Source organism: Scomber scombrus, chromosome 10, assembly GCF_963691925.1.
Source record: "Scomber scombrus chromosome 10, fScoSco1.1, whole genome shotgun sequence".
NCBI classification, from domain to species: Eukaryota; Metazoa; Chordata; class Actinopteri; order Scombriformes; family Scombridae; genus Scomber; species Scomber scombrus.
Genome location: NC_084979.1, coordinates 10,768,465 through 10,795,592, shown reverse-complemented (window position 1 = coordinate 10,795,592; position 27,128 = coordinate 10,768,465). Strand labels below are relative to the sequence as shown.

Below are 27,128 nucleotides of genomic sequence, written 5' to 3'. Positions count from 1 at the left end.
AGAGGAGGGTGAGGGTTGATGAGGATCGAGGGTGATGAGGTAACACCCTGTGCTGTGTTTTGATTGGCCCAGCAGGGAAGATCGGGTAACAGGAACTCTGATAGGCATCCTGAGACAATAGAGAGTAGAAGCCATGTATAAGTGTGTGTGTGTGTGTGTGTGTGTGTGTGTGTGTGTGTGTCTGTGTGTGTGTGTGTGTGTGTGTGTGTGTGTGTGTGTGTGTGTGTGTGTGTGTGTGTGTGTGTGTGTGTGTTTAAGAGAGAGAGAAAAGAAGGAAGGAAAGAAAAGAAAAAGTAAGAGAAAACCGAAACAGAAAGACAGACATAGAAAGAAAAATAAATTGAAATCATACTATACAGTCACTATGTGTGTGTGTGTGTGTGTGTGTGTGTGTGTGTGTGTGTGTGTGTGTGTGTGTGTGTGTGTGTGTGTGTTCCCTCTTTGGTGCTCATCTCAATTTTCATGGTTTTATCACATGATCACATGTGGCTCTAGTAAAAAATCGCACGGTGCATGGGTAAAGTGACATCTCCAGTGAGAAACAGTAACAGGTTGGCAGGAAATCCCAGGATTTACTCTGCCATGAATTATCTGCCTTATGGTATCTCAACAGACCCTGTGCGTTAACACAATGAAAACAGATTTCTCAGTCTAATATTTGTGAATTAATACTTTCTAAGTAACCGAGCCTTACAAAGAAAACCTGAAAAACATCATGTGAATCTCAGCAGATTTGCTCCCTTCGTAAAAACTTTATTATGCAACTTTATAATGTGCAAAAAAAAAGACATGACTAATAGCTTTTCATTCCAAGAGGCTTTTTCAAAAAGTACTTAAATACAAGAACCTGATGAGGAAAATCAGAAAGGATGCACTTGCAACGTAATACATGACATCTGGGGAAAAAACCCACCGCCAGATTCTCAGTGAACAAAAGACAACAATCGTCAATTCATAATAAAGTTTGTGTGTGAGTCTGAACTTTGCCGTCCTGTCAGTATTACTCTGTGCTCTGACAAGCTGCAGCTGTGCCTTTCTCCAGCTGCTCCTGCTCTTTTACACAAGACACGGAGAGCTATAGAGAGAGAGGAGGTACATTTTCATTTAGAAAATAATCCGACCTGTTTGTGGTCCTGATACATCTGATCTTGCCCTGCTAATATTTTTCACAATGGCCACTTAAAAAACTCCAACATATTTTCCAAAAGTAAAATTTCGGATTTATTTGTGTTTATGTCTGGTCACCATTGTTGCTGTATGTCTAATCCTTCTATACGAGAGTTAAGAAGGTTAGACGAAGGAGGTTAGATGATTGTTTTGATTAAGGTAAAGTTTATTATTTTATTAACCAACTACAAAGATGGTATATAGTACATGCTGTGTACAGTTTGTTTGTAGTATTAAGTTCGAGTTAAATCTTAATGTTAACATGATGTCTAGCAGGTCACTTTCTTTTTTTTTTTTTTTTTTACCATGTTCACCATATTATAGAGTATTAACATTTGCTAATTATCAGAAATTGCACATAGGTACGACCAATTAAGGTTGAACCTGATGGGAATGTCACGAGTTCTGCAGATATTTATTATCAGTTCAAAATTCAAGAGACCACCAGAATCAAAGCAATGTAGGGAGCAACTGTATAGCATACATCATATAGCAGCTGTCGACTTATTTTATTCAAAACCAATGATGTCAACTTCATGGCAGTGCTAGAGGAAAAGTCAGGGAGGTTAGTAGGATTCATCAGCTGGGAACCATTAATGTCTGTACAAAATGTTGTGCCAATCTCTCCAACAAACACTGAGATATAAGTGGAAATTTTTACCCGCTCGAGGCGCATACGCACATATACTGAAGTTGTGAAACTGTATGGAAATATATGAATTCACTACTTATGTTTAATATTTTGACTTTCTACACACTCACAGTTCAGAATGATGTGACCTAAATTCTATGCAAGGGTAACTTGTTGCATTTATTTCCAAAACAATAAATGTGACAGTACTACAACAATACATTTTTTTGCATATATTTTTCTTTGCAACTCTTTCTTCACAACATGCAGTATGTATGAAAAATAACCTTTTTATGAATAAATTCAGATATGAAAAAGATCCATTGTGTTGGTCATTAATATATTTATTATCTAACCCAGAAACCCATTTTTATAAAGAACTGTGTGAGGAGGTAAAAATGTATGGATGAGAGGAAATATGAGACCAGGGAGAGGAGGGTGAGGATGAAGAGGGGAGGGAGTGGTGATACAAGGAGAAACACTGTGAGATGACTTTTTGTGAATGCGGCAGATTCCAGAAATACTTGGCACACTGCAACAATATACAGCCGAGATCTAATGATACCCTGGGAAGTCTGTCAGTGGTGTAATGAGTCTAATGAGTCCTTATTTGTTGTGAGTGTGTGTGTTTGTGTGTCAGAGCTCATAAAAACAAGATGTCAAAGAGAAATATTTAGAGAGAGAGAGAGACTGACAGTGAGTTTTGTTGTCAGCAGAGATGGGAATAGGTATAATTGAACCAGGGACTGCTTGATTCACGATGTTGTGTGTGTATGAGTGTGTGCCTGCGTGCCTGCGTGCCTGTGTGCGTGCATGTTTTTCTGGTATGCATTTTGTAGCACAGGGGGTCTAATAGGCTTCAGATGTGTCCCCCTCTCCTACTGAGCCAACAATAACACTGATACTGTAGTGTGTGCGTACGTGCCGGCATAAATGCACGTGTAGGTATGTGCGTGTGTGTGTGTGTGTATCTTAGTCTGCAGCTTATCATAGCTTACACTTTGCCTGTGCCTAATTTGTACATTACAGATGTCAGCATGAGATTTGGAAGTGAACTTTTTCAATCTCTCTCGCTCAGTAAATCTTTTTCTCCTGATTCTCCTCTTGAACCCATTTTCACTGTTGTTTCCAGTCCTGTCCAGACCCTTTATCATTAAATGCAGTTATGGAAATATTGTGACCGTTAGTCAATGTTCCAAAACAGGGGCCCCTACAGAGACACTCCCAATTAAAATTGTTTCCTTCATGTCCTTTCCTGGGCTCTGTATAAGTGACGATCTCATACAATATGGAAGAAAGATACGTCTTCCAAATTTAATTGTTACATTTGCTTTCACACAAGATCAGCTGATCTGTAAGGATTGCACCATGTTGGCATCCCCCAACTGTTCTGTTAGACCATCCATCCATTTTTCTATAACTAGTCATACTGTTCAACACAAGGAGCTCTGTCCCAGCATGTTTTGGGCAAAAGGCAGGGTAGCCCGCATCAGTGCCTGAGCTGGTAAACTTGTTCAAGCGAACCAGAACACATCTTACATTGTTCTATCTGGCAAATAAAATGAAAAAAAAAATCATGAACTTTGCTGCACTAGTCCAGGTTGGACCTTGATTCACTCTCCAGCAAGCTGTGAGCAACTGTTGATTTTACTCATCTTAGCCGTTAGACTATGCTTTGTAGTTGGGTCTCAAGGTCTGACGTTCCCAATGATCCCACGGCAAACGAATCGCTCCACTGTTTGTCCGGGGATCAGTCAGACCCTCAAAGGGTCTCATAGGGGTTTTTGTTCACACCCGAATACATATGCTGTGTTCAGACCTTCCCAAACAAATCACCTGATTCAACCAGACTAAACAGCGCTGGTCTGAAAACGCTCTCAAAGTCTTTGGACCATCAAAGGAGACCAGAACACCAGGTGGAAACCCATGCAGACAAATAGAGAATGATCAATCTCCATACAAAAGGTCTTTGAATATCAGGAGGAAAAAATGCTTTTTCTAATCAAATGTTGCTGTAACAAAACATTTCATTACTCCAGTTGTAGTTGGGAGCATTATTAACATAAAATATTCATCCGCTAATACTGACTTCACTTTCATTATACTGCGTCTTTCCTCTGTCTTATCTTTTATCAGAGATTTGATTAAAATGCATTGGTCTTTGGGTGATGAAAGAACCATGCAAGCCTCCAAATCAATCAAAAATAGCAAATATGGAAATGGTCTTGCAGCAGCAGCAGCAGTGACTGAGATTGCAAAGTGCTCGTGTTTGACAGACACCAGGGCATGCCCCGGCCCGACTAAGCTGAACACTGACAATGTAAACAAATCCCAGAATAAATAATTGTGCACATATCTTTGTAGTGGCTGATGGTGTGTGTTGCGATAGCTGATATTTGACACGTACAGTGAAACCAGATGCTCTTTTGTGTGTCGCTTTGGTTTGGCACGGCTGCTGTTTGTCAATGCAGCATTGGCTGGCTGCCTTTAGGGTAATAAGACACATTGGAGACAGATGTAGAAGTTTCCCTATGGATGCTGTGAGTAATTTTGCCGATGGATAGGCTCTTAAGACACAAGATGGATAAAAAGAGAGACGAGAGACAAATCTAGTAGCAAAGGCGAGAGAGACAGGGAGACTGATGGGCAGACATGAGGGATGAAATTGAAGACATATTTAAAAGCGACTTCAAGAAAAAGAAAATAAAACCAGAGAGGAAGTTGGAGGTGGATAGACAGAAGAGACGGAGCATGATGAAGTGTAGAGCGAGGTTAAATGGATAGATGGAAAGGGGGTGAAGATGGATAGACAGCAGGAGAAAGGATGGTGAGACGTGAGACAGTGGTGTGGTTTCCACATTTGAGGCGATGAGCTGCCGGAGTGATAACAAGCTACAGATGGAAGCTGTTAGCTCACCTTTCCCTTCTGTTTGTGTGTGTGTGTGTGTGTGTGTGTGTGTGTGTGTGTGTGTGTGTGTGTGTGTGTGTGTGTGTGTGTGTGTGTGTGTGTGTGTGACTGTGGTATACATGTGCTTATATTTTTGCTGCTATTTGATGGAGATTTATGTATACATGTGAGTGATTAGTGAGATGCAAAGGTTGAACTCAACAAGAGAAAGAGACATCAAACAAGCCTGTGCTCCGATGATTTAATGATGAAAGCTCAGGAAACTAGATTTCAGAAAATGTTGTGTGAGACAGATTATAAATGATATAACAACTTGTAAAATGCACTGAGACACTCCTGCACAGTGTAGCATATACCACATGGGAAAGACTTGTGATAATATACATGCTGAGTAGCTGATCACTGACAAAGACACAGAAAATTTAAAATTCTGATCAGTTCCCCCGGCTCCTTTTGCTCTGAGTGCCAGAGTGCCTGTTTTAAACCCACGATAGGTTTGTGCCTAAATTCACACCAAGCTCTGCACCTTTCGTTTTTGTGCCTGCCACTTGGAGGATATATATAGGTCCCTGCAGCAAAGTTACTAGAAATGTAATGCTGGCTGACTTTCGTTCTCTCTCTAAATAATGAGAAAATGTTGTTAATTCACATATTTGTGACTTTTGCCAGAATGTGGCAAATCTACTGTACCTCAGTTATCAGGGGTTTAAAAGTCTTAGTAAATCCTCATATTTAAATACACAGGGCTTACAAATATGTGAAAGCTCTACCATAGTCCCAGACAGTATCCATCTTCCACAATCTTCCCTGTCAAAACAAAGAAGTGTGCTGTGAACATTAAATCTCGACCCTACACCTACAGTATCTGTGAAAGTTCACAAACACTGCACACATGTTCTTCTCACCACACGGTCTCTTGTCATTCTTGTCATTCGCCAAACGGAGGTCATCTCAGGGCTCAGAGCTGCGTGGAAAAGGTTCAACATGTGGAGACAGACAGTCATCAGCTGAAGACGTGTAGAGCCGCCTGCATGTTGTTCTGATAAACGGTGTCATGAAAGCACAGATTAGAGCTTCCTGCTGAAATATCTGGCTTCAACTGGTCTGTTGGTATCAGTGCAGGTGTTAAATCTGCAAATGTACTTAAATCGTTTCATATATGCTGTGTAAATATGGTAACACTATCTACTTTTCATCAAACAATTGCCAAACATTTTAAAATATCTCTATGAAGAGAACATTTGGTATGAAAATGCGTATCATATAATGGCACAATTCTCAGTAATGTGAAACAGTCTCTTCTGCTTATGCTGCCAGTCTCAATAAATCTATCATGCATCACTACATTTTCTCTCTGTCTTGTGGATTTCTCTGCACGTCTGTCTTACTACTCATCATTCTCTAACTCTTGCCAGCCAAAAAAGCCACAAAGCCTCCCTTCCCTCTCCAACTTTATCTTTCTTTCTATAATTTTCTCTAACTCCCTGTATTCCTGCACTACATCGCTGATGTCTTGCTGCTTTTATATCTCCCATATTCTCTTGCCAGCAGCTTGAAACTTTTATATCCAGTGTTTCTTAAGAAAGCTCTCCCCTCATCACTGTCTTCACAAGATTTTTTTTAACATCATTTAACAGGGTTTGACATTGGTTGGCCTCAGCGGAGGACAGTTTTTCACCAGAGTTGTCTGTTCATCCTGTTATTGATTTGGCTGCTGTAAAGACCCTATTAGTTAATATATATGAAACATGATAGAGTGTTAAACCGTTAAAAGTTAACTCCCCTCACTGTAAAACTTTCTTCTGCACTGGTAATGAGCGTAAGGGTGAGGCTCTTTGGATGTGCGTATGTGTGTGAATGCCTGCAGGCAAAGAAGCTAAACTGGAATAAAGGTAAAGAGTGACATCTTCGTGTGTGTGTGTGTGTGTGTGTGTGTGTGTGTGTGTGTGTGTGTGTGTGTGTGTGTGTGTGTGTGTGTGTGTGTGTAGTAATGATGAAATGATGACTAAACTCAAAAGAAAATATATTTTCGACTAACAGAAAATGAATAATTGATAATCATTACAATCATTTATGAGGCATTAGTCCCAAATATTCTCTGCTTCCAGTTTCTTAAATGTGAAAATGTGCTGCTTCTCTGTTTTATATTATGTAATTTTAATGTTTTTGGGTTAATTGGACTTTGACAAATCTAATCTATAAAAACAAAAACTTTTTAGCAGCAATTGTGTAGAGTATGCAGGTGTTTGTGGACACTTAGGAGTTCGAGAAATGGAGATTTCTTGTAAAAACAGGTCAGCTGTGTTGGTGTTTGTCTGCAAGGCCTCCCTGATGGACAAGGTGTCACTGGTACATGGGGCCCTTATGCATCACTCAGTCAATACCCTCGCTGAGTGGCGAGTGACTGAGGCAACTTTCTCACTTTGTGTGTGTATGTGTGTGTGTTGGGCCGTGTGAAAAAGAGAGATAGGAAAAACGAGTGTGACAGACGAGTGATGAGAGATAGACGGAAAGCCGATTCAGCCAAAGGACTCCTCCGCAGAGGATTTGGCATATCAGTGACGCCTACTCACACATATTTCTCTCCTCATCTCTTCACCTAGAGACACAAAAGAGAGAGATGCAAGGTGATAAAGAAGAGACAGAATGGGAAAGACAGAGAAAGAGATGCAGAAATAAAAGGTGTTTGTGTGAGAAAGTTAAATATTTTTGAAGCTGTGGGAGGTGAAACAGCTGAGAAGCAGCAGGCTTAAGGTTTATGTACTTGTGCATGCTGTATACACAGTGTGTGTGTGTGTGCGTGTGTGGGTAGAGGAGACACCCCACGTCTAGCTGAACTTAAATTCAACCCGTTCTCTACTACTCCTGCAGAGTCGTTGCATCAACCTTTTGACTTTGAAGCTGCTGCCAGATCAGAGAGGAGAGCCAGGTGCAGCCTGGTGTGTACAGACGGACTCCTGCTCGTCCACTGAAGAGAGCGTATATCATGTGTATATGTGCCCTCATAAAGTCAGGCACGTGGCAAACTTAACATAACTTATCATCATGACTAGATTTAAATGGTTAGCTCAATGTGACATTTTTGACATTTAGCAGTATGAATTATTGCCAGCTTTGGCCGCCTACAGTTACAGATGAAAAACACTAACCCAACCAATGTGTGTTAGTATAAATATTTCTTGTTCTGAGACTCAGTGGTCGGTTGGTACTCAGGGAAACATCCTTTAATGTTCAGGAATGATTTGCCGACAGCAGCAACAGGAGCATGTTTAGAGACAATACAGTGAAACAGAGGGCAGTCTTACATCTGGATTCCCACGAGAAACTCAGGAATCTTGTAGTACTGAGTGATTTTAGTGATGATCAAAATGTCTCTACTTATTCATTTCCATTAAGAAGGCGATGAATATGGTATGAATCCTCTCATTGCTGCAACTTAATGCCTCCTTGTTCAATCTGATCGACATTCTGCCTGCTAAATGGTGAGATCAACCTCTATCGAACCAATCTGACAGACAGGAAGCTACTTATTCAGGAAACAAACACAGGAAACTTATGGAGCCCACTGTACTAGATGTGTTCACTGAGCTAACACAAAAGGAGGGCTCTGACGCACAGAAAGAGGCTGAAGCCATTATCAGTCTTATTAGTCACACGTGTGTTTGATTACTTGAGAACATCCTGCTGTTTCCTTGCTGCTATAAATACAAGCAGCAGAGTATGAGGGATGCCACTTGCTGCGCAGCGCAGGGATAAAGACAATAAAGTGTTTTATATACAATTGTAAAAGGAGCATATTGTTCATCTGTCACCACAGTGTGCAAGCAAAGTTTTACTGTCCAATTCTAAGGTGAAAGCAGTAGTAGAGTCGGGAGTTGGGTGAAATAAAAGGATACAGTAACAAGCAGGTGCAGCTGCAAGAATCAAGGCTGATTAGCACTCCGAAATATTCTCACAAAACTTTCCTGACTTCTAAGAAATTTGAAACAAACTCACTCAGGGCTTTGATCATGGGCCTGAGCAAATGTGGGTAATCTCTTTAATGATGTAAATGAGCTTTTAATGATATTCCATTAAGTTGTTCTTTTCTCTTTAATCTGTTTTATTTGTCTTCTTCTGCTGTGTGCAGTTAAGTTTTACCTGTTATTTAATCCTCGTGTGTAGTGTCTTTAATTTTTTATTCCAGCTGCGATGGTATGCTTTATTACTTCGCAGGAATGTATTTGAATCTTCTAAAAAGTGTGAAAAGTCCTCCACCGCTGCATCATTATCTCTCCTACTTTCCTCTCCACATCATCCCACAAATACTCATCCTTTTCTTTCCTCTCTTTACAGACCTGCTTGCAACCAACAGGTCATCTATCTTCAACGGTCATCAGGGCCAGCTCTCTCTTACTGCCATGTTCCTGGATGAGTACCGTGACCGCCTCTTCCTAGGAGGGAAAGATGTCCTGTATTCTCTCATGCTGGGACCCACCAGCAGCGAGTCCAAAGAGGTGAGGTCAATAAAGACAATAGCTTTAATCACTTTAAGTTATTTTATTAATGGTATTTTCAAGAGTTTTGTTCTGCTCTAATGATTGATGTATTGTAAAAGGTTTGTTAATGTACAGTCAACATTTGTTATTCAATTTTTGTTTTAAGTTGCAGTAACTCTGCAAGTGGTTCTAATCTATAAAAGATGATGTATAACATGAAGAGGATTTTCAGGTTTTCCAGATTCCCCCTTTGCGGAACATCTGTTGTAACACTCTGTCATAAATTAAACATAAACATGGTGACTCAAACCTGAACAACCATTTTATTGTATAACTGCCAATGCATCATCACTGAAACAGTATCCGAAGACAGTGATGATAATATTTTTAGAAAGCTTGAAGAAAACTTAATTTTTGGTAAAATAAACAGCATTGATCAAACACCTGTTTCTGGGATAAATCTGCAACTCTGGACCAATCATTTACTGAATTAAGTATATTTAGAAATGTCTTTAAAACGTGTGAATAAACAAGCACAGTTTCAGTAGGATGTATAGCATCAGTGTTATTTTCAGCTCTGCTTTACCTCTCTTGTTGTGTAAATAGGCTCCTTCTAACCTTAACCTCATCAATCACATTAAGTACTGTACGATTTCATGCCCTTCCCGCTGCAGGAACACCTGTAAAAGTGCACCTTTAAAAAAAAGTCTAGCTCACCTTTAATATGAACATTCATTTGTCATTCAAGCTTGTCAAACACAGCTTTTTTGCAGTGAGAGTTACAGTCGCTCGCCGGAGAAAAATGAGAGCTGAATAATGACCCTGAAGTCAGGGGCCATATTTGCAGAGGATCTTATTTTACCACTAGGAGTCCTCCTAAGTGGTGTTAAAAGTTCCAAAGAGTTTTCTCCTAAGAGCTGTTTTCTGCTAAGAGCTATTCATAAACCTGAGAGCAACTTTTACTAAGAATAGAGAAAAACTTCTAGGTTAAGAGGAGTGGGGCTGACCCGTGTGTGACTTACACTCACAGCGACTTACACAGTGCATGAATGCATCCTGCCAGAGGAGCGAAGCTGCTGCTGCTGCTGCTGCTCTGCTGACATGCTGCATTCACTGCACACCCTGTGCTGACATTGTGTTCGGATGCTTTGTGAATACAGCCCCCGATTTACTCTGTCATCACACACCAAGAGTCTGCTGACAGAGAGAGAGAGAGAGAGAGATAAGTAGCAAAAAGAATGCCGTCGTTCTAGGTCTGTTTTCCTTAATCTGCAAAAAGATTGGATTTTTGATTTTGAAACCTATCTGTTGAAATAAAGTTAATTTATTTTGGGGCGATATCGACAATGGTTTAAGTCAAGAAGACCAGATATTAACAATCATGGAAAAATGCGTGTCTCTTATCAGAGTGGAATTTATATCTTATGTAATTTATTCAGTGCAAGAGAAGACATAGATATGAGTTTTGCTGTGATTTGTGGAGTTAGGGAGTTATACCTTTTGAGTTATATCTTATGAGCTTTTTGGGAGTTTTTATTGGAAGGCTTTGACTACAGGGAAATGAGTGAGTTTAAATGAAAACGAGATTTCATTTCATCTACATGTGTATCTGTTGAAGAATAGTGCTGGGAAAATATGCAGCATATATTTATTCAGATATTACTTTGCAGGAGGGTGCACAGTATACTCTGTGTTTCATTAAACGGGTTTCAAGTAAGCACAGAATAAAAATATCTCTCTCACTAAAGCAGAAATCCCTGATGTGCTTCACCACTTTAGGAGCAGCAGAGTGTGTATGTGTGTGTGTGTGTGTGTGTGTGTGTGCTCATGGGTCAAAGACAGAGTGAATGGGGGAACTGGGAATTTAAGTACACAGACAGCCAGATGTCGCCCACCTTATCCACCCTTTAATTCCCCTACATCCCTCTCTCAGCCTCCTCTCACTGCTCTCCGTCTTGGCTGCTGATCACACATGAAGCTCACTGATATTTTAGTTTTCTGAACGCTGAGGTTTAATGCCCAATGCATCTATCAAAGGCATCCATTGTGAAATCTCTCTGTGATGCCAGGTCAATGAAACAAAGCTTTACAAGACGAAACACATCTGCCAAATACTTCATAAACCAGTACTGAAAGACAGAGAAAAAGAAGAATAAAAAAACACCCAAAATGACTGAATTCACAATGATTCCTTTCACATAAGGGATTATCACTTAAGCACAACACGTTGACGTTAAAGCAATGCTGCTATGACAACCTGCATTGATGATGAAAACTTGTCGGTCTCGTAAACTGAACCCTGCATCATTTTGTAAAACATTGTATCTTTCTGACATTAAAGGAGTAGTTCAGCATTTTGGGAAATATGTATAGTTGCTTTCTTTCTGAGAGTTTATTGAAAAAGAATTATGTTTTGCCTATTTCCAATGTCTCTTATTTATTTTTTTTCTGTTAGTGCATTTGAACAAAATAATACATACAACACATAATTAGTGAACTTTGAAGGTAATTTTTTGTATAGAGCCAGGCTAACTGTTTCCCTGCTTCCAGATTTTATGCTAATCTAAGCTAACTCTGCCTCTGCTCCAGTTCTGTACTTAATGCACCAACAAGATTGTATCAATCATGTTGTGTCCCTTTCGAAAAACAAAAGTGAATAACTGTATTTTGCTAAATGCTGACCTGTTCCTTTCAACTTATTTTGTGAAGATGGTGTGCTTGTTTGGGTCGAAAGTCATCTTTGTAAAACACCTTGAAGAATATTAAAGATAATGAAAATAATTTAAGCCTGAAAAATAATGTTATGATGTGACTGAAACATTTCTACTTCAAGGTGTACTATGCAGGATTTGTTGGTATAATATTTTTAAACCCAGCATTCAAAGTTGGTCTCTCCTCCGCTGCTCGACCAGAGCGAGCTGAGAAAGAGAGAGCAAGCTAGAGAGAGAATGAAGAGAACGAGCAGCACTGACGAAAACAGAATAAAACCTTATTTTCTGATTGTTTCATGGTGGTTTCATGGCATCTTAAAGTAGAAATAAACACGCCCGCACCTCCTCACAACCCTGTGGGAAGGTTCTGCATGGCTGGATTTTGTTTGAATGCAGACCTTCATCCTGTCCATGCCTCTCTGCTCTGTGTGTGTGGAGCTCAGCCCCACCCTGAGACGAGAGTGGAGTAGAGGAGAGAGACGGAGACACAGATGTAACCTGGTCACTACGCTATGAGTCTAAACCTCACACCCTATATGCTGTTATTGGCTTGAGGCTAAACACTCACTGCCCAAAGGTTGATGCCCAGAAATGACCCAAACACAGCAAAAGGGTCTCAGGGTCTCTGTAGATATATAAACCACCTCACACTTCTAGTGGGTCATTAATGATGATTGAGGGCTTTTTTTTTTTGGATGAGTCTACACATTGTTTTGTTTTAAGGAAAATCTTGTATGTCTATAAATTACAAATAAGAAAATAAATCATTATCAGCCAAATTACTTTTTGATCCATCCTTATTCTTTGTAGAATGTCTACTTGTTTTGGTGCATCTGATAAAATATGTAGACTTAATGGGAAACTGTTGAAGTTAAATTACTAGAAAGAAGTTGCAAACCACTGCTGCACCAGATTGTAATTTTCCAGGTCAAACTCTGTCGACCTCAGCTTACAATATCTGCTTGGCATAAAAGTCAATCTGCCACCCTTTCCACTATAAATGTGACTAACAGTGTAGTAAAATTGGAAATTGGAGCTAGGTGTTATTCTTAACACAAGGGTTTGGTTGAAAACAAGTCAGACTGCTTTAAATCAGTGAGTCCAACGGGTTTCTGCCTAGGTCTTAAACTAGATCCAGTTCCTACTGAATCAAATCTGGGAATTGGAACACTTCTTTAGTGATGATTACCCAGGAAAAAACTAAAACAAATACTGATTTAGTTTATGTAAATGTTTCACATGATGGAATCAATATTCCACTTTCTCATTACTAAAAGATAAACAGATATGACTGGTATCAGATATACCATCTTTGATTATTTTATATAAAACATTATTGTTTGTTCTTGGTGGGGTGTTTTTTTTTTTGGCCTGAAAATGTGGTTGGCACCTTTTAAAGACTTTGTCATAAGTTTCAGCATGTTCAGAAAATGGGTTTACGTACAGTGTATCTTGTGTTGCTGTGCTTTCTTGGTGATTTTAGAGATGGCTTGTGGCCCAGCATAGTGCAGCTTTATTGTAGAGTAATCCCTTTGGCTTCCAAGGAATACACTACGCACCGTAAAAAGTAGTATGTTGATAAAAGCAGAGGTTGTGGTGTAATTTAAGCCTCCTCTCTTGGGACTTTTTTTTTTCTTTGGGTTTGTTTGAGGCTTGAAGAGAGTAAAGGTTCTTTAAATATTGTGATCCAATATTTAAATCAGGTAATTCTAGTCTTGTTGCATCCTGCTTTGTTCAAGAATAAGTTAATTACATCCCGTCATTCTATCTACTGTATCTCCAATAAAACAGCAACAAACATTGCTAAAATCAGCATGCTGCAACATGATGTGGCTACATACAGTCGTTCCAAATATTTTTCTGCTTTTAGAGTTACAAAAAGTTAAAGTTGAGTGCACTTAAACAATAACATAATATAATTTGACAGGGAAAGTGTATTTTATTGTGCCATCAACGACCACAGGGCATAGGGGACTCTTGTCAAACATATAAAAGTTATTTTTCTGTATTGTTAAAAACAAGTGGGGCTAATCCAGATCACATTTCTCATTCCTCTTTTGGTATAATGTTAGCCAAAAAGACAATAGTATACTGGAGTTTGTTGATGTATTCCAGGTCGTTTAGCACCTAGTATGTGTAGAAAGACTCATTCTTTCATAATTTGAGCTTATTTCTCAAGCATTGTGTCTCTGGAAAAACTCCTTTCCTTCCTCCTTTCAAGGTGCTGTTCATTGACAATAGTGGTTTCATTGTCCGAAATGATAACCAGTTTCAGTTTGAAGTTAAAGGACAGGCTGTGTGTGTGTGTGTGTGTGTGTGTGTGTGTGTGTGTGTGTGTGTGTGTGTGTGTGTGTGTGTGTGTGTGTGTGTGTGTGTGTGTGACCATTTTGCATAGCTCACTTGTTTCCAGCTCTGAAAAGACTTCTTTACAGTTAAACACTGTTCCAAGTTCAAAGGGCAAAGAAAAAGCAAATGGAAATTATGTTTGAGGGTGGATTAAAAATTTAATAGCACTTTGAAGAGGCTGAGTCACAGTGATGAAGTGCCGAGAATAAATAGAGGAAGAAACATGGATGGCTGGTGGAGATCAGCCATATATCCTAAACCGTGCGGAGCAAGAATCTTGGATGGAATATTATACTGACTCAGACCACTACCAGCCAGGTTTTAGGCAAGGCTTGATTTCATGGTATATCAGTATCAGTCAGACATGCTATCAGGGTGCTATAGGTCAGAGTGTGTGTGTACGTGTGTGTGTGTGTGTGTGTGTGAGAGAGAGAGAGAGAGAGAGAGAGAGAGAGAGAGAGAGAGAGAGAGAGAGAGAGAGAGAGAGAGAGAGAGAGAGAGAGAGAGACACCTATCACCAGGCACACATTCATATCAGTCCAGCATCTGGAAAAGAAACAGTTCCAAAGAGCAAAACCATTTCAAGCCAAGTTTTAGAGCAGCCATACTTAATCTAATGGATTCCCACGATTGCAAGCCATTTTTTAGAAAAGAGCAGGTTATGCGTTAGACACACCCTCCAATCAGGTGGTGTCTAACAAAAAACAAATACTAAACAAAAATCGTATCCCACTTATCATCCCTTATTATTAAATCCCATAATATCTCTATCTATTAAGTAAAACATTGAGTGATTTCCCACAGTCCCCGTAGGAATATGGTAAAGTTGGCACAGTGACACTGTTTCTGTTCAGGTTAATCAAGTGAAGTGCAACTCAATATGTTCTTATTGTTGGTTTTCTGATATTGTAGATATTAAAAACATACATAATCACATTAAAGAGAGTTCAAAAGTAAACTTAGGCAGAATACGACTACTATTTAGCAAATTCCCCCTAATGCAAGTAAAACACTTTTGTGTAAAATCTAACCACAGTGCTGTCAAATCATTAAGCAGATTTATTTTTCTGCTTTTTTTTAATTTTCAGCAGTGATTTTTGGCTGTATGCTGCCGGACTGGATTGGTTTGACTTTTCATCATCCTCTCAGTTTGATTCACATTCTATCTGACATTTTATCTAACACTGTGAATTTTCATTGAAATGGTTTGTATTTTATTTTAAAGACTAGTAAACTTCACTTTAGGGATTGGTTGGCTGAGATTTTGTTCTTTTGCACTCCACTATATTAAAGCATATTACAGTGGTTAAAGTACGTCAGTGCCACATCCTTTATCTGTACAGGCCTTTAAATGAAGTTGAATGTGTGTCAGAGAATTTCAATTCTGTCTGAGCCAAGTTTCAGTCATCCTGATTTACAGTGACCCACCATGCTGGCTGTGAAAAGTTGGGGTTCATAACGCAGGAGATAAAATATGTCTAGAACTTTTACTGGTGATATGAAATTTAGTGTGACAATCAAAAGAGGAGAATGTGGTTCAGTTTTGAGCCAAAGAGGCAGAAACAGAGATTCATTTGTTTCTTAAACTCAATTCACATTGTCCATTTTTGTTTCTATCACTTCATCACGTCAAATTCATACACACTCTATAACAATCCCATACAGTAGATACCAGAGCAGCCCGACACACACACACACACACACACACACACACACACACACACGCACACATACATTCACACACTAAACACAATCAGACATAGTGATGCATGTCAGGAACATTTGTTTTCCTCTCTGGTTTCTATTCTCCCCGTTAGCCAAAACAAAGCAGTTTGCTACTGGACCAGACAAAGACTTATTGTCTGATAGAAACCCTCTGGTAGTCTGTAAGAAACTACAACATTACACACGTCATTGAACTCAATACTAAGAACAGACTTCTCTTTCCTCTGCAGTGGCAATTTGATTTCATTTTTCATTTGCAGAAAGCAGTATGGTGAAAACTAGCCCCATTGTTTCAGGTCCAAATTGTAATTCATGACGATCTGAGATTGACCTCTTATTGAATTGGCAGAATGAGAGGAAGACTTTGGGACTTTCATAATCAGACAATCTTGGATCTATACTGTGAGAACTTGGAAACTGAAGAGGGTTTTATTTGTTTGTCTTTTCTCTTTTTTTTAATCTCCAGATGGTTTTCTATGGATACACTGAGGATTAAGCTGAGCGCAGCTTTGCTGCTTGTCTATAGCCAAAGGTCATGTTTTGAAATTAGAGGGGACAGAGCAATAATTTAGCAGATTAGCATCTAGTTTTCATAGTATTGAAAAGTTTCCCTATGTTTCAATTTTGTATGTTATTGTTGCTGTGAACATTGTATAAAGACTGTTACTTTAATTGATATTGAGCAAGTAGTTCTGAAAGCACACGGTTAATCTAATGGACTAGTCAATCTTAATTACACTGTGGTCTAATTACGATTTCACTTTTTTCTATTGTATTGCAAAATCCTGCTGCCTGTTCCTCCGAATTTAAGAATGCTATTTTCAGTACAAAGTAGTACAAAGGTAGTACAAAGTGACAAAAAGCATCATTTATTTGAAATATCACTTCATCACTTACTTGTAGTACTATCTAGCTATGCAGTTTTTCTTGGTCAGTCCACAAAGACACTGTCAACAGTTTTCAGCTGCAGGAAAAAGTAGTTCCAATAAAAACTGTAAAGTCACTGCATTATCCAAAGTAACTGGTACATTAATTTTTATTTTAAGGGATTTGTGTCCAAGAGATGACCAGAAATAAGGGAAGAAAGATTTAACAAAGATCCCTGGTTGGACTTACAGAGGGGAAGTTGCAGTTAATGGTTGGCACTGTAACCCCTGAGTACCCCTGAGCACCTCCATTGTTTAAGGTTGGAGGCAGAAATCTCAGAGACAGATTATCTCAAAAACTGGGCAAATAAAACAAAAATTATCTGCATGACTAGATACCATTAGAGGTAAGTGAGAAAATATGTTTTGACGTAATTTGGGTGAACTGACCTGGCATGAGCTTCAGCATGTCCGAAATGATGAATGTGTCTGTCACGTCTCAATCAGCGCTACAGCTTTCTGAGCCAAAAGTTAAAGCCTAAAGTTTTGGGCTCATCATTCCAAAGTTTTTCCTTCATCATATGCAAAAGATCCACTCTGCTCAATTGGCTTCTAATTGCTATAAAACAGAATTTGCAGGGATAATAATTCAAATTTAATGACACATGCTGACAATTGTTTTGATTGCATTTACAGTCACATAAAGGGTGTGTGGCTCCCACACAGCAATTACATTTTGCAATACGACTGAATAAGGTGGTTATTTGCATTACTTAAAGTTATGAGGTCATTAATCATTGCACTGTTGTTTCTCTTTCCTCTTCTCATCCATCTTTCTCTCTCTATCTTCCTTCATAGATCTATTGGCCACCTGGCAACAAAGACGACTGCATTCAAATGGGGAAGGAACCTCAGGTAAACGATTTATATTGTACAAATGTTCGCTGTAGCTGTTAGCTAACAATGTGCAAACTGTCCATGTGTGAGGAGTCTCCAGGTTCTCTGCTTTTTCTTCCTGTTTTTATGTGTTCCAGTCATACATAATTTGAAACATTTTAGTTTCCGATACTTAGCCATAGTTTGCTCTGTCAAAAAATCTGTTTGTGCTGACTGTTGCCTCCCCATGCACTTTATATGCATTCTTTCCTCACCTAAAATTTCGTCTTTATCTTTCCTCTCGCTGTATCTGCTCTGTCAAGTTTCCGTTATAGAAAGGTCACCTGAGCCAGCCACTGCTCCTTATTCACTATCAGTATACAGCATATATTGTACATCCATTAGTGCACACTTTTCAACCAGTATTTTCAAGATTGTCCATGTCACTTTGCTGGTTATTCTTGCATGTATGTTTCCTACTTGTATCTTGTAACCTGCGCTGTTGCCCATGTCCTTCCAGTCTGCTGATATTTGGATTTGTTTGCTTGTCCTGCACGCCTGCCCAATATTTAAGCTTTTCACTCTGCCAGCTGAGTCTTTTTGTGTACATTTGGTTTCCCATTTCTGTTGCCAGTAACCTGACCTTTGACAGTACAAGTGAACAGACACTGCTTTTTCTTTAAATGAGGTGACTAAGTTGACTTACACCTTTTACCAAATGGGTCCAGTGAAAAGCAGAAAATCAGCTCTCTCTATGGCACTTTTGTCCTCCAAAGCAAGTTGGTTGTTGGGCTTCCAGAGATTCAGGCTGCTCCCCAGTTGAATATTGTTTCCACATCAGTCTCTGCCCTGCTCTGCTATCACTGTTTCTCCTGTTTCCTCCTTTTCATGCTTGCATTTTTCCAGTTCTAATTTAAGGAAAGACGACAGGTTTGAAAAACGAGATCATGAACCATAAGGTCCTTTTGTTAGCCTCAGTCCCAAGATGGCACATGTGACGGGGAGTGCAAAATGCTTCAGGCTGTACAAAGCATCATTAAATGGCATACTAACACTGTTTAGTGCCATGTTATGTTGTGCTGACTTCAGTTTCCTACCCTACAGCAGCTGGTAGTCTAGTGTCTGCTCTCCCATATCTCCTAAAAGGTACAGTCAACTTTTAATGACTTGGTGGCCAAATAAAGTTAGTCTCTAATGAAGTCTATAACTTACTAGCACTGTCAAGATAATTTAATAATCCTAATGAAATGTTAAAGTTGCGGTGGATACGACCAGACTTTCTTACTGAAGAATTGCAGGGGCAGAGGACGCTTTCAGGAGAGTATTTCTGCTGTAAGTGAAGACTTTTATTGGTTTTGTGAAGGAGGAATGGGAGGTAGGATTGAATGTGGAGAGGGTAGGAACAAAAATAAAGGGAAATAGGGAGGAAAGTGTAAAGTATAGGAAAAGACTAGAATATGAGAAAAGAGAAACAAACATAGGGAAGAGAGTGCTCAGCTAATGTGTATGCTTATGACAAGAAAACTGAAAGAATGGATATTCAGTAAAAGCAACCACCTCAAATGATGTCCAGAAACAAACCACATATCAGAATTATAAACTGGATGACACACACATGGGAGTACAGTGTACCAGTGCGTTGAGCTGACTCAGCTTTCTGCATGATCGCCTGGAGGAGGTTAAAGAAGCAACTTTGTGGAGAAACAGGGTGATGTAATGAGGTGGGGATGATTTCAAGAGTATCTTAAAATGGGAAGAAATAACTCACGAAGTAAAGCACAACTGGCCACAAGGCTGAGTTGTTAAATGGTCCGAGAGAAATGAGTGGAGGAATTAATGAAAGAAAGGAGGAAAGTAAAAGAGGAAGTAAGAAATAATTGATGGTAGAGGAAGACATTTTGTAATGAAGTAATTTCTTTGATGTACTGAGACATCGTTAAATTAGGTCCCAGTAGGAGGAGACGGTCTCAGTGGCTTTAGTGGTGCCCAGAATACTTAAACTGGCACTAATTACTGCTTTACACACACATACATCACACACACACACACACACACACACACACACACACACACACACACACACACACACACACACACACACACACACACACACACACACACACACACACACACACACTCTTGTAAGAGTTGTAAAAGTGGTGCAGCTTTTTGTGCCTTCTTGTACTTATACCAAGAAGTCTTACAGCCACCTCCATCTGGAACTGGTTAGAAGGTGTGTGCGTGTGTATGTATGTATGTATGCGTGTGTGTGTGTCTAGGTATATGTTCTCTGTGTTTGAAGTGGCAGGTGTGTCTTGGGTGTCTTATATCAGTTTTATTAGGTGTTTCCTCTATGTGTTGCTCACTGGGCTCACACCACACTAGATGTGTGTACTGTTCATGTATGTGTATATGTGTGAGCTACTGTACTGTCCATAGAAGAGAGGAGGAGTCACAAAGCATTATTGCACAGGTCATAAAACAGCCTATGTGTAACTCTACCTTACGTGTGCCAAAGGAGTCATAAAGAGTATGTGTGTTTGTATGTGTGTGTGTATGTGTGAGTAACAGATAGAGATGTCTACTTATGTTAAAATACGCAGACATCTTTCTGCATTCCTTCACGTCTCTCATTTTCTGTGTGTGAGTTTTTTGGTGTCACATTAGATGGATTACATGCAGTATTCTGTGGCATCGACAATGCTAAAGACACACACGGACACATATGGTCCATCTCATATGTTTGCTGTCTCAGTCTGTTAAACATAACTTGAGTTTGACTAAAAGTGGTAGAGGTTAAAAGGTGAAAGGTCTTCACATTGTTTCTTTGGACTATTTTGTGTGAGTGTGTGTTTGGTGAGTGAGATAAAGACATACCTGAGAGAGATAGACATAGAGGCAAAGAAAGGCAAATTAAGGGTTTTGGATATAATCAATCTAGATTTGATCATTCAATTGAGGAAAAACAATAAGATCAACAGCACATGATGCACCTTAGCTGTATGAATGTCTTAAGAATGAACATACCTTGACTTTAAAAGTGAGTGGAAGAGAAGAAGAAGAAGAAGTTGGGGGGATGTCCTCTTTATCTCTAATGAAAGTGTCTGTTTCCACAGTCTACTACTGACAAGTGTCTTCAACCATAAACATGTTTTTACTGATAGCGTCTCCTCCCAGAGTCACAACCTCATGACCTTCACCATCATTAATTACAGCTCAGACAAATAAATAACAGGCACTGGGGGAGGCACTCACTGTCTTCAGCCAGGCGTGTACTGTCTTGCTGTGGCTGTCGACACATTTTTGGCTGTACCGCAACAGCAGGGCCAGCCCTGTAATTGCAATTGTCTGTCCGTCACTCAGTCACTGTGTGACTGAGTGACTGACTGAGTGATGAAGTTAGACCATTGGTTGGCAGAATGCAGCCCAATGAGGCCCACAAATACATGTTAAAAGAAACTGACAGCAAGCAATGGTGGAGATTAAGTTGTTGTAAACACTCAACAGTTTATTAACTGTGAAAACAGAGGCTCTTAGTTTAATTTTCCTTCCCTGCATTTCTCCTTTTCATTCATTCATTACATCCAACTAATGCAGCAGTAAATACAAAGACAACAGGACAAGTTCTGTAGTGTTGGCATTTCAAATCTGATGCCTGCAATGCGCCATAGGAGCATTGATTGACGCACATCAAATGAGGCGTGCTGGTTATGGCTTTCAGTGCATTTGCACCTTAAATCTTCAACCCTTCTAACAACACCATATAGTCTATACCAACATTTTTTGGAATGTATTTAATGTTTTTTTTTATGTGTACAGCACCTTGAATTACAATTACTTAAACTTACATTAAAACAAACATTAAAAATGCTGGCGATGTCCATGTCTGATGGTAACCAGGCGACCTACAAACTAAAAAGCCTCTAGCATTTCATACATGGTCCAGCCACATACTAGGTTTCAAACTTGTCTAGTTTTTCTTCATCTGTATCTTCTGCTTACCATCAGCCCAGTCAGTGATTTCCTCCGTCTCTAATGGGCTGAAATTGTGACGAATTATAAAACTGAGCATGTGGAACATGAACTTAACATTTTGACCACAGATGTATTATTCATAATCCTGGCCTCATCAGTAGATCTGTGATCAGCTCTACTTTGTTTGAATCAAAAAATTGTTTTATATCTACATCCAATCGCTTGAGGTGACTGAAGCAAGGCCAATAAACTATATGCCATCTGCGAATGTCACATTCTCTATAAAGACTTATTATTCAGTAAATCACGTTTATATTTTATGAAAAATCTTGAAATCTCTAAAGTCAGAGAGTTCACTGTACACACTATGGAATTGCTGACAGTAAAGACAAAGATTTTGGAAGATGCTGCAGCTTGTTTTTATGGCCCTTTATTGTTTTTTGTTTTATATTAATGAGAAAATAGATGAAGCAGAGGCCAGAGACACAGATGCAAGGTGTGGTCTTTCCCTGACAGTCTCCTGCTCTGCTTCATGTCAAAATGTTGGTATCCTTCAGCCCTTCAGTCTGCCAAGAAGCTGAGTAGGTGACTGTAATTTTCTTTTTGAAAATAAATATGTCATTGGTTACAAGGTGGGAGTAGCTGGTTGAATTTTGGAAAAATCATCTCATCGTCAGTTACTGAGTGTTTTCAGTGCTGTCTGGAAATAATTGATGGATATGTATAAAACTTTCTTCTTTGAGGATCAAAAAGCTGCTGAGACCAAAGACTTGGACAGACCAGCTCATCCAGCTGTCCAACTTTGAACTGCCTCCTTTGATTGTGTTTGTGTATGAGGTCCTGTTGACTGTAGTCTTGTCTATATTTGTGTATGTTTGAGTCTGTGGGTGTGCATGAACGTGTTGGTCTTCATTTCCTGTTAGTATAACAGAATGTGACTTGTCTCCACTGAACATTGGCTGTTTATACTGGAAACTGCTCTCCATGTCCAACCGTGCCTCTCCCTGCCCCTGTCAGTGATCATAGAACATGTTTAACTGCTGGAACTTTTCTTCGTAGTTGGCTCCATTTTTCCTCTACCATCGTGCTCCGTGGACATTTCCTTTAAACTGCTTAGTGATCACAAATATAAATTCTTATCAAGTTGAATTTTCCAAGCAGTGACTCATGGGTGGCCCAAACCTTGAAACATGCAAGTAAAAACAATAAAAGATTATCCAAATTCTTCCAAAATGAAGCTTTATTGAATATAAGGCTAATGTTCAGTTGTTGACAGTTGAAATTTCATTCAAACTTAAAAACACTGGTCTGTAGAAAAATATGTGTGTGGTAGATAATGTTCTGCCATTTAATAGTTACTGTAGTTTTTTCTGACATGGCATACCAATAAAAATCCATTGAGAGTCAATTTTTTTAATCTTTCAACTGCAATACATCAATGCAATATTTTGGCAGCTACTGATACATGTTTGTTGCAAGCGCTTTTAAATTCCCAAAAATATAACATGCATGTGACAATGAGGTTGAAAGGTCGGATTTCTTGGCTCAGGCAGGACAAACTTGGAGAATAAATAATATGAGAAACATATCCCACTTATTTAAACATTTTAATATGTCATTGCCAAACTGTGATGCCATGTTATACTTACTGCAAACAAATCAGACCATAATTGAAATGATTTGTATCCTGTGGTATTGCCACCGCTCATGTGTCTCAAAAATAAAGACCACATGTCACCATGAACCTTGTTTGTTTCTGTCATGAGGAAGACATTTTCTTCATTTCTTCTGCCTGGAGTCACCATTTCTGCTTCTTCAGCACAGATTGTATTCTTTCAATTACTGAAATATGTTTAAAAGGTAGATTTATCATTCAGGTAGTCAGTTGTCAAATGAAGTTTTTTCATCCATCCATTGGACTGGATCAGCAGTACAGTGGTTTGACCCTTGTTTGGGGATTTTTCTGTTGCGTTTCATGTTGTCAACCATTTGCCACTGAACTTTGAAATCTTGAGTTTTGTTTGCCCTGGAAAATCAACGCCCTACTGTTGCGGGCATCAAAAGCATCACTCTCTGCACAGTGGATTACATGGGAAATCAGACTTTATAGTGCACACTATGAGGCTGCCAGAGATCTTGGCAATGCTCATGTTTGTTTATGGTAATGACACTTATGTCTAGGAGTGATTGTGGTAATAATTTGATGTTTGAAACACTATGCATACCTTTTTTAACCCCCGAGACAGAAAACGGTGGTTTTCATGGGCAGCTTCAATGTCCGAACTGTGTGAATGAGCGGCAGGGTATTGCTGGGAAAGATTACTTGTGGTCAGCCAAGGTTCCCTTAGTAATCAAAGGTTAACAAATGAACATTGTGAGCTTTGTTTTCACTAAGCAGCCTTGACCCTAACTATTCAGGCAGTGATGAAACCTTTCCATTTTCATTCCTGGCTAGATGTTAGGACTATTCCCAAAGAGACCAAACCTGATTTAGTAATAAACCACTTCATTTTATGTTTAACAGCACTCCCTTTATTGCTACTTAATCTCAGTAAGACCACACAGATATGTAAAACCCAAAATCCCATATTGGGAGAGCTCAGACATATTTCTTTGTTTTCAACATTTCATTCCACTCTTTGCTCTCCGAGGCCACACAGATCACTACGGCGACTCCCTGAGTAGTAGAACGGAAACACAGTAGAGAGAGACAGATTTTTATTCATTCGCCGTCCACTTGGTAGACTCTCTTAGACCTCATATATCTTCTGCAAGAACGTAGAGACATAAGTCCAGCCTTTCATTTTCTCCCCCAAGGAGATTATTCCAGTAGGCTGGAGATAAATTCTGCACTGTTTTATCAGGCGCACAGCCATCTAACATTAATTTCGGGTTAATAATTAGGCGTGACAGAAATCCTTTTAAAATCATGCCAAATTTGTTCTGTGATACTCTCTACCCCTTGATACAAATCCACCGGCATATTTAAAAATCAGATGCTGCTTTCTTGTATGCACTGAATAATTTGAGGCAAATTTAGATTTATTGAGTCTTCTTAATACAAGTATGTTTCTGTTTCGCTTATTACTGCCCTGGTTTTGTTTGGGTAGAGAAATGAGCCAGCGGGGAAGGGCGACAGGATGATGTAAACTATTTCTTGTACCACATTGACGTGGTTTACATCAGGTCTGCATTACCATAAAGCACTCAAGGAAATGATAAGCAATGTTTGAGTGTCTGACCCCGACTTTGAGCGGGATGCAGGCCACACACAGATGCAAAAGGACATACTTACAAGATACAATGCACCTGTAAAAACACTATGAATCAGCCTCAAAATCATGAAAAGACGTGCAGAAAAACAACACAAAAATGCAAAAACAGGGCAATATACAAGGACACATCAGACAATCATCGTGCAGATATGAGTTTGACCTTGTTAACTTGAGAGAATGATACTCAGCCAATCCCTTCCTTCTCAGCTGACACTCATTTTGTCAGCAGTTGTTGTTACAGACAGGAAGAAGGAAGTCGTCGTGCCCTCTGCTTCCTGTAGACCTCTGTGTAGTACATAAATGTCTTGATTCAGATTTCCTCAGGCACCCCTTCTTTTGTTTTCTCTCTTATAGGTGTTTGAGTGTCTGTGCTTGGCCTTTTACACTGTGTTTCCAGTTGATTGTGTGCCTAATGAAGTAGTAGTAGTCTATTTCTGTCTTGTACAATCTTCAAATTGAATTCAGATTTATTGTTGGTGTCTTAATCTTCCTTATGCCTTCACAAAAATAAACTATCCATTACATTTTCACTTTGGCATTCAGGCATTCCTGATGCTTTACAAAACTGGACTTGACAAAGTCCTCAGACCAGAGTGTGATGAAGCTTGTTCTAAAACATCAGCATGTCACTTTGGCTGAAATCCAAAAATCAGATATACAAGTCCTATGTGGGACACTGAGGCTATCACATTTCATCTAATAAAGCTCTTTTCTTGGCCCTTATTACCAACATATGGGATCAATAAGCCTTGTTAAGAAATCATTTTGTTCTCTTCGAAACCCTGAAAATCAACTTATGTGCGTTTGGATGACAATTACTATTGCACTGTGTATTTTGATTTATTTAACTGCCCTACCCTGTTGTGTAAAGAGATAACTGTATTCAAATGGATATTACAAAACATTTGATTCAACAAACTGTATCTTTTCGTATATTCTGTTGAGATACAAGGTTTTAATCTGTGCATGTATTTGTATTTTGCAGACGGAGTGTGCCAACTTTGTCCGCCTTCTTCAGCCATACAACCGCACTCACCTCCTGGCCTGTGGCACCGGAGCCTTCCAGCCGATGTGTGCCTTCATCTATGTGGGGCACAGAGGAGAGGTAAGATGGGTTGATAATAGGTAGTGTGTGAATGTGTGTGTGAAGGAGGAGAAACTTCTGAAAGTCTCAGTACACCAGTCACTCATACACAAAAACACACTCATAAAATACATAAATACTTTTGTATGCCTTGTGTTGGCATATACGTGCAAAAAATAACAACCAGTTGGTGTTTTTGAGGAAAACTGTGTGATATACAGCTGTCACAGTTGCGTAAGACTCATATTTTATTGTATGCTGAACCACAGCACTCTCTCCATTACCTAAAAGAAATGTTTTGAAACAGTAAATTATATGGACTTTTTATGCACTGTGCAGCCATTACAATGAGCGTTCAGTTTGGACTGTGCAGTTTAGCTGAATTTTAGAACAGTCACTCCTTAGCATGTCCAATGATATTAGGCTACTCAATACATTACATTTACTGTCGCAAGCTGCAATAAAATACACACAACTACTGTATAAGCTAAATATGAGTCTCAACTGAGAGTGTGATAATAGGAACTTCTGGACAAATTATTAAGAAATGCTGCTTAATACAGACAATGATTTAATTAAAACACTGACGGTTATTGGAGAAGTTGCATGAAGCTATTTCTGACTGCTAGTGGGCAGATTGACTTTACAGTAGTGGATATCTTAAGTTAGAAAACAGTTCTTATTTTAGCTCTGTGTTGGTCTCCACAAATCCCTGAGAAAAATATTTGCTCATGGATACATAGTGTAGTGGAGGGTTTCTGAATGGTAAATATGCATGGCTGAAAACCAAAACTATTGGCTAAAATAGGCTGAAATATCAGTTAGGGTATAATTTTATGTAAGTTCAGCTTAACATTACATTACATTACATTACAATGACATAAGACAAGTTCATTCTAAATTGATTGAGTCTGTGTACGTATATAGTACATATATATATATATATATATATATATAGACTCTTTGACCCTACTGTATACATTATAATGTACATATGAGATGATAAAGAATCACTGGGTGGCCTCCAAATGGTCTTGTAGAGGAAATCAGGCTAATGGAACAAAGATGGTTGGTGCCAAAATGTTC

At 39.1% G+C, this 27,128-nt stretch overlaps 1 protein-coding gene across 1 annotated transcript in view; it reads left to right on the top strand.

The window, feature by feature from the left end:
* The first annotated feature begins 6,977 nt into the window (after positions 1 to 6,977).
* sema3bl (sema domain, immunoglobulin domain (Ig), short basic domain, secreted, (semaphorin) 3bl) overlaps positions 6,978 to 27,128 on the top strand; it is a 47,624-nt gene continuing 27,473 nt past the window's right edge. Inside the window, exons 1-5 of the mRNA XM_062426627.1 lie at positions 6,978 to 7,055; positions 7,578 to 7,635; positions 9,042 to 9,202; positions 17,691 to 17,747; positions 25,944 to 26,063. Coding sequence (XP_062282611.1) covers positions 6,978 to 7,055; positions 7,578 to 7,635; positions 9,042 to 9,202; positions 17,691 to 17,747; positions 25,944 to 26,063 — 474 coding nt within the window. The remainder of the gene's footprint in view (positions 7,056 to 7,577; positions 7,636 to 9,041; positions 9,203 to 17,690; positions 17,748 to 25,943; positions 26,064 to 27,128) is intronic.